Raw genomic sequence first — 8,328 nt, forward strand, 5'->3', positions numbered from 1 at the left:
AAAACAAAACAGAAAGAAAACATAGATAATCTTAAGAAACTTGTATTTAACCAATTGTCTAAGGATGTTTGAAAGGTGGGGCCAAAAAGGGGGTCTTTAAGCAGCGACCTACTTCAGAAAATAACAATTAGCAAATGAATTGATTAAAAGTAGTGATTTATCTTTTACTCAATAGATAAATATTGTATGTAAACGGTAATGACACATTTCTTAATATGTTAAAATGTTGAAAAAACTGCACAAAATTTGCATTTCCTCCCAAAACACATCACATCCCCCCTCGAACAATACCACACTTGGCGCATTACCCCAGAAACTTGACCATAGACGGAGTCCAAATTGATTGGGATTGGTTGGGGAATTCCTGTTCTAAACCAGGGGCTGACTTAGCTGTTCAGAAGAGAGGTGAGAACCACAACTAGAGTGATTAAATAAAGATATAAAAAATATGATGTGTGTGACCACCTCTGCTGTGTCTGTGTGATTCATCTGTCTCTCTGACTCTGCATGTGAATCGTTAGGGTAACCTTGAACACCTGAGTGTCCCCAGGCCTGTACTACGAAGCGAGATTTGGCGTTAACGAGCTAACCTCAGGTTCAACCCAGGGTTTTCTGTACTACGAGGTGGATCACTTGTGATCGGGTTCAATCGCCGTGGTAACTTGTGCTGAACGCCTAACCTGATCGGGAGCAGGTTATGTTGGAGATCAGAGATCAACTGATGTAAAAGCACCGCCTACTGACCAATCAATGCTCGATTGATAACGGCGTCACTGTTCTTAGAAGATCAGGTGGAGCTCAGTGCGCGGAGAGAGAGAGAGAGGTGCACTCATAAAAGTTAAAACATTTAGAGACCGACAACCCCGTTAACATTAACACTAACCCTAACCCTGATGGGTATCTTTATGAAATATAGCCTATTGATTTTCAGCGCAGAGAATTACGTAGCCTATAGGCTATTTGTCGGCTTCTTGAGCCGTGTGTTGCCAATGCGCACATCGGTTTGAATTATGTTTTTATATTTTTTATTTGCTCCCAAACGGCACCCCATATCCCACTGTCAGGGTTACAACTGAAATAATAACCTAAAGCAACGACAGTTTATGGAATGCAAGATCTTGGTCCTGACTGATGGGGAAGTGATATCGATAAGCCTTGTGATTTATGCATTTACAGCGTCGGCTTTTTTTTGCCAGCTTTCCTTCCTGTTTTAGGAAGCAGCGACTGTATTTCGTTTTGCCTGCAAACCCGTGTCTGTGTTCTTCATATTGATGTAGAATTATAGTTTGCTCTTCTTATGTAAAATATGTGGCTCGGGTAGATGTTTGCGATTGGTCACGATGTGCAAACACCGCCTCTTTGATGTGAACGCGCGCGTCTCTAGATTGGAAAACCCTGGGTTGATTGAACTAGTTGATAACCACCGTCGTGACACAGGTTATGCGGGACCGTGGATGTTAGGGCATGTTGATCTTGATTCGTAGTAGCCTACAGGCCTTGGTTATTTAAGCCAGCTCCGTCCTCTCCATGTCTGCCGGTTGCTGCTGTTCCAGCGTTCCCTGTGTCTCCTTTGTTTTGGTTATGTTGTTTTAGTTTATCTTTATGTGTTGTTTTCACTTTATATATATATACACACACACACACACACACACACACACACACACACACACACACACACACACACACACACGTTTGTTTCACTATCTTTGTGGGGACCCGTCACTGACATAATGCATTCCCTAGCCCCTTACCCTAACCTTAACCATCACAACTAAATGCCTAACCTTAACCCTTACCCTCACTCTAACCATAACCTAATTCTAACCCTAACCCTAAAACCAAGTCTTAACCCTCAAACTGCCCTTTAACCTTGTGGGGTCCAGCATTTTGGGCCCCACAAGGCTGTGCAGACCACACAAGTATACTGTATTCCCCGGTTTTTGGACCCCACGAATATAGTAAAAGAAGCACAGACACACACACACACACACACACACACACACACACACACACACACACACACACACACACACACACACACACACACACACATGGAGAGGTGCCAGTTCACCTCCAGGGCGCCTGTTCAGCAGTCGCAGCCCACTCACTCTGACATCTCTCCATTAGTGCATGTAAAAGGACCTGTGTGTGTGTGTATTTCAGGCCTGTGTGTAATAACAACAGAGTGTAAATTGTAATTTCCCCATTGGGGATCAATAAAGAGTATAAATAATGTCACTGATGCACACTTAGATCACTGACTATACTGGCAACCACACCCCACACCTTGATAATCATCTCAAATGTTTTCAATCAGTAGGCCAATTTTTACCAAAAAACCCAGAGACCTGCTGGTCAGGTGTGTGTGTGTGTGTGTGTGTGTGTGTGTGTGTGTGTGTGTGTGTGTGTGTGTGTGTGTGTTATTCAGATTAGAGGTTACAGGACATGCCTGTAAAACTGTAAAACTTTTGACTGGTACTGTATGTTGGCTGTCATCCCATTATTTTTCCTACCCATTGATGTACAGTATATTAATCTCTCCCTGCTGCAGAGCCATGTGGGTTGTCCTGGCCTTGCTGCTAGCCCTCTCCAGTGGCGCTCTGTCATTAGACAAACTCAACATGTGTATGGACGCCAAACACCACAAAGTAGAACCTGGCCCTGAGGGAGAGCTTTACCTTCAGGTGATGAACACAAATGTCCCACTAATGTCCCACTAATGTCCCCAGCCATCAAACATAAAACAAATAAATAGTGACCCCTCTTTCCTTTTTCTCTTTTCAGTGTAGTCCCTGGCGTGACAATGCATGTTGTACTGCCAACACCAGCACAGAAGCCCACAACGATAACTCCTACTTGTACAACTTCAACTGGAATCACTGTGGTATCCTGAGCCAGCAGTGCAAGAAACATTTCACCCAGGACACTTGCTTCTATGAGTGCTCACCACACCTGGGACCCTGGATACAAAAAGTGTGTATTGAGCTCTCAGTCTCTCTTGTATGTGTGTACTGGGAACACTAGATGGCAGCAAAAGAAGTTGAAAGGATTGAAAGGGCTTGTCAGGGCAGTTAAATCTACATACAGTATGTTGCCAATATTCTATGTAATCGTAGTATTACATTCTTTAAAGAGAGACTTTGTAATGTGCCCTAGTTTAGTTTGTGGACACCTTTTTATAACTCACCTGACCATTTGTTTTTTATTCCCCCAAGTACTTCTTAAGATCATGGCATTGCAACTGTGAGGGCAAGGATGAACTAAGAATTTCATTCTAGAAATATATCACCTGTGTTCTTATATTATGGATCATATACACTAATCAATTATATTTGTGTAGGTGGATCAGACCTGGCGTAAGGAGCGCATCTTGGATGTGCCTCTGTGTAAGGAGGACTGCCACCATTGGTGGGAAGACTGCAAGAATGATTACACCTGCAAGACTGACTGGCACAAGGGATGGGACTGGAGCTCAGGTGAGTACACACACACACACACACACACACACACACACACACACACACACACACACACACACACACACACACACACACACACACACACACACACACAGATCAGTGAAGCACAGACTTGCTTACAGTGTAACCACAGAAAAAAAATTCACACCTTTGCATGCACATTTACATTTTCTCTCTCTCTCTCCCTCCCTCCCCAGGGGTTAACAAATGCCCTGTAAGTAGCAAGTGCAGAAAGTGGACCGAAATTTACCCCACACCCAAGTCAATGTGTGAACAAATCTGGTCCAATTCCTACCTTTATACCACCTACTCAAAGACCTCAGGCCGCTGCATGCAGCTCTGGTTCAGTGGGACAAACCCCAACAGGAAGGTAGCTGAGTACTACCTTAGCAAAGCACAGCAACACCCAAGCTTTGCCTTGACAACGCTACTTCTCATGGCTTTTGCATCTTTCTCTGTAATGATGTACTAAAATGATATCCTTGACCTATATCCTCTCAGAAGTACCAATTAAACTGCTTTCAAAAGCTCTCCTGTCTCTGTTGCTTTCTTGTGTCCTTTTAGGTCAATGAGCCTCCTAACTGATTGTAAGAAGACGTCTTTGGTTTGCATCTGAGTGAACAGGCCCCCTAGTAACAATGATTATACAAGGAATTTATAGTAGTATATCTTAGGGATTTTAATGTCCGTGGATTCCAGTAAAGCTATGCATTTGATTTTTTCTCAAGTATGTGTAACTTTCAATTTAATGTAGTGTCTGAAAGACCGAGGTCATTGTTGCTTCCATAAAATTCAGTGTATACACACAAAAAAAACAAGATTGTTGTTTCACGACCAAAATGGGTAAGTAGTCAAAATCAAGGCAGCACAGCAGTTTTGTGTATAAAAGTAATGGAAAAAGTATGGTAGATCTGAAATTCTGTGTGGATAAAGAAAATAAACGTGTGTCTGGACGAGGTATGAAGGGACATGCCACATAATGTGTTACTGCACAAGTTTAGGAGGATATTTCTGTGAGTGCAAACTATGGATGAGTTTAATAACCTCTTCATAACCTCAACGACTTGTGAGGAAATAGTAAAAATGACCAAGGATCTGCATTGAGGGGAAAATATTTCTCTACACTGGGCCCCAGTGATCACACCGTCACATGAGCACTCTGGGCCAGCTGGTGGTTAGTGGGCTCCACTGCTTGGTAATTATGGAGTTCCAGTCCCTTGAGTGTGTGTGTGTGTGTGTGTGTGTGTCTGTGTGTGTGTTTGTGTGTGAGGGGCTTGAGTTTACATATGTGTGCGTCAGTGCCACGTCTGAATGTGCTCTATCAGGTCTCTGAATAAGTCTTGTGATTGGTTAGCTGGTATGTGTACAATATGTGACCAGAGAGGACCTTGGCTGATCAAAGATAAGTCTGAGAAATATATTTAGCAACTTTTGTGCACATTTATAGGCAAGGTCTGAGATAATTAATCTTGTAAATTTATAAAGACATAACAGATGAATTCAACTTTATATTGAATATGGTCTTACTTTCTGACAGTGATCAGACTAGCAAAGTGCTTCTCTATTTCTAAGGCTGATAAAAACATCCTTCCTGATGATAACACTGTATAATTTAACATTGCAAGGTCAGCTGTGAACCGCAGGCCAGTCTTTCCTGTCTCTTTTCTCTGCACAAACTGTATGCGTAAAGCTCCTATAAGAGAGGTGTGGCCTTGCATGGGGCTCATTTCTCATCTCATTGCAGAAGTTTGTTAAATGCTGGAGCCAAAATTGATCCAATGATTTTATTCAAACATGAGCATAACAATGCTCCAATGTTTACATGACCAGAACATACTGAAATAATAATAATAAATAAAATAATAACAACAATCACCATCAATTTGTCATAATCCCTTCAAATTACATAGTTTACATCACCTTACACATTTTCCCGCTTTGAAGAACTGCAGACACGTAAAGATGCTGACTGCAAGTGTCACTCATATAACAAGAGTAATAGACACTACACATTACATGAACAGCAAAATGATGTTGAGCTAGGGTTGTGTGATTTGGTCATGGAAGGTGGTACTTAATATTATATAGTTTTATAGCTTTCTATATCTTGGATGATGGACGTTAGCTGATGTGAGGTATCCATGCTAGTTTGCTTTTTTTTTGCTTTTAGATACTTACACAATATTTAGCGCATATAAAATATTTTAATATGTCAGATATCAGGTTAGGAACAATACTTAACTTCTATGTGACATAATATGCCGACTCGCGGGCCTTTGCTGCATGTTATCCCACTCTCTCTGCAACTTTCCTGTCTTCAGCTGTCCTATCCAATAAATGCCCAAAAAAAAATAACCTTTAAAAGTCATGCTACCATTTTGACTTTAGAATACTTTGCTTATAGCTGAGTCTAAGAATGTAAAGCTGAGCCTGAAAAGCTGACTCTGAGATGTCCACACAAAATTGTGAGGCCCCAGTAAAGTGGCCACTGTTGGGGAAAAGCATATACTGTAGATAGGTAACAACACTGCCTGTTTTCTGGCCTGACCCTGAGACACAACTTTGCTAAAGTTGTCTATCCAACTATTCATTTTTTGAGTTTGTAATGAGCACTACAGCCTCACCGTGCACTTAGCATGCATACACTTTAACTTGTGTTAATTATGATAACATGCAAAAGAAACAAAATGTGCAAAATATTTAGTTTTAAGATGAATTGCTATTAAAGTAGTTTTATTACGATGTGACATCTTGCAACACACTTTTACAATCCCTGTATGCAGACATATTGTTTAGCCACATACTTTTTCTCTTTTACAGTCAACTCCCACACAAGCAGACACACACAGGCATACACAGTGTGATGCCATGGTCAGAAATAGAATTGGGATTGCTGCTGTCCCTGTGGCTATTAATAAGCAACTTTTCTGAGGTCACACACACACACACACACACACACACACACACACACACACACACACACACATGCACACCACCCTAGCCAACTCTCACCCTCTCTCCTCGCTTTAACTCTAACTCTCTCTTGCTGTGTGTGTGTGTGTGTGTGTGTGTGTATTTTCAGAGTTGGAAGAAGTAGGCCCTACTTGCATCCTTTACTTAAGTAAAACTAGCAATACCACTTTGCACTCAGTTACAAGTAAAAGTCCTGCATTTATTTTTTGCGATCAACTTTTTATTAGCACCTTCAGACATACAAAACAAATTCCACAATGTGTGACAGGCAATGTCAGATGGCGCACATAACAGAGAAACTCAAATTGAACAAGAACAAAAACCGTCTCCCACCCCACCCTCTGTGGTCTCGAGGAAAACTAAACAAAACAAACAAACAGAAACCATACCTTGCCTAATTACTCTCCTCTAGTTCTTGTGGGGCTGAAGTCATTAAGTCTGATATTTGTGTTGCTGCGCTTTTCCATAGGCTGATAGTTGATGATTTGGCTTTGGTAATCCTTGCTGTAGAGAGCTCAAGCATAACTATGTCCAGAAAATATACCAACCACTGTTTTATACAAAGCGAGTGAGGAGGGAGCCAGCCCCGAGCTATCATTTTCTTGGTTGCAATTGAGCCGGCTAGCCAAATTTGCCTCTGTTTCCCAAGTAGGTGTAGTTTAGAGTCGTCATTAAGTAACAAAACAATTGGGTCAGTAGGAATTAGATATCCTATGACATCAGATATTGTTGATGTTGTTTTATTCCAAAACTTGTGCACCTGTTCGTTTCCGTTTGTTCAGGTTGGCAGAACATACAATAGGGAGTGGGAATGACTTTAGAGACGTATCTCTTCTGAAGAGTCCAATATGTCCTATAACATATGTTGAAGTGGATATACTGGTGATTTGGGTTCTTGGAACAGTGGAAAATGTTGTCCCAAACTGTCTCCCAATTAATTGCGTTCCCCTCAGGGCTCAGCTCTCGCTCCCATGTCCCCACTATTGGGAGTTCTCCTATGATACTAGATAGATACTTGCATCAATTTAGCATAAATCTTGGACACTAATCCTCTCACAGGAAAATCAACAAACCATTTAATGACTGGGTGCACCTCAAGACTGTTTCCCCATGGCACTCCATAACATGTTAGGGCTGATCTTAAGCGAAGATAAAAGTAGAAGGATGTCCTTGGGACCTCAAAGCTAGCTCTCAGGTCTTCAAAACTCAACATACCTTTCTCATTGAATAGCTGGTCTAAAGTATAAATACCTCTGTCACTCCACTGCTTACAAGCAAAGGGTTTGTTACCAGACATTAAGTGTGCATTGTGCCATAATGGGGTATTCAAATGCCACTTATTGGTGTAGCGTAGTTGCTCCTCTACCTGTTTAAAGTTGGTCAATGTGTTGGTGATAATAGGGCCAAAAGTCCTGCATTTATAAAGTAGGCTACCTAAGTATTATGAGAAAAATGTACTTAAAGTACTAAGTAATGTCCCCTTTCAGAGTGTTATACAATATAATATATAATCATATATAATATAATATAATAATATGATCATATTATTGGATTATTATAGATGCATTAATGTGTATGAAGCATTTTAATGTTGTAGGTGGTGAAGGTGCCTCTATTTTTAAACCTCCTTACCCTTATCACTAGGGACATTTGTGTCCTCTCAGGACATCGAGGGGATGCACAATGGTTAAATTATTTACTACTGGGTAATTAAATCTATAACAATGCATTATATTTTATTTGTTGATCATATCTTTGTAAAATCTAAATCTGCAAAGCAACTAGTAGGCTAGGCCAAACTAAAGCTGGCAGATAAATGTAGTGGAGTAAAAGTATAAAGCTGCATAAAAGTACCTTATAACTGCACAGTAGACAC

At 41.0% G+C, this 8,328-nt stretch overlaps 1 protein-coding gene across 1 annotated transcript; it reads left to right on the top strand.

Annotated features, from left to right (window-relative positions):
- Positions 1–2,555: 2,555 nt before the first annotated feature.
- On the top strand, positions 2,556–3,951 carry folr (folate receptor). The gene is made up of 4 exons (XM_078244048.1): positions 2,556–2,684; positions 2,785–2,973; positions 3,341–3,476; positions 3,677–3,951. The coding sequence occupies exons 1-4, from the start codon at positions 2,556–2,558 to the stop codon at positions 3,949–3,951; spliced, it is 729 nt and encodes a 242-aa protein (XP_078100174.1).
- Positions 3,952–8,328: the final 4,377 nt, after the last annotated feature.

Source organism: Sander vitreus, chromosome 3, assembly GCF_031162955.1.
Source record: "Sander vitreus isolate 19-12246 chromosome 3, sanVit1, whole genome shotgun sequence".
NCBI lineage: Eukaryota > Metazoa > Chordata > Actinopteri > Perciformes > Percidae > Sander > Sander vitreus.

Coding starts and splice junctions, on each gene's coding strand:
- folr (XM_078244048.1), top strand. CDS start 2,556: ATGTGGGTTGTCCTGGCCTTGCTGCTAGCCCTCTCCAGTGGCGCTCTG. Junction 2,974..3,340: donor TGGGACCCTGGATACAAAAA/GTGTGTATTGAG, acceptor ATATTTGTGTAG/GTGGATCAGACCTGGCGTAA. Junction 3,477..3,676: donor GGGATGGGACTGGAGCTCAG/GTGAGTACACAC, acceptor CTCCCTCCCCAG/GGGTTAACAAATGCCCTGTA.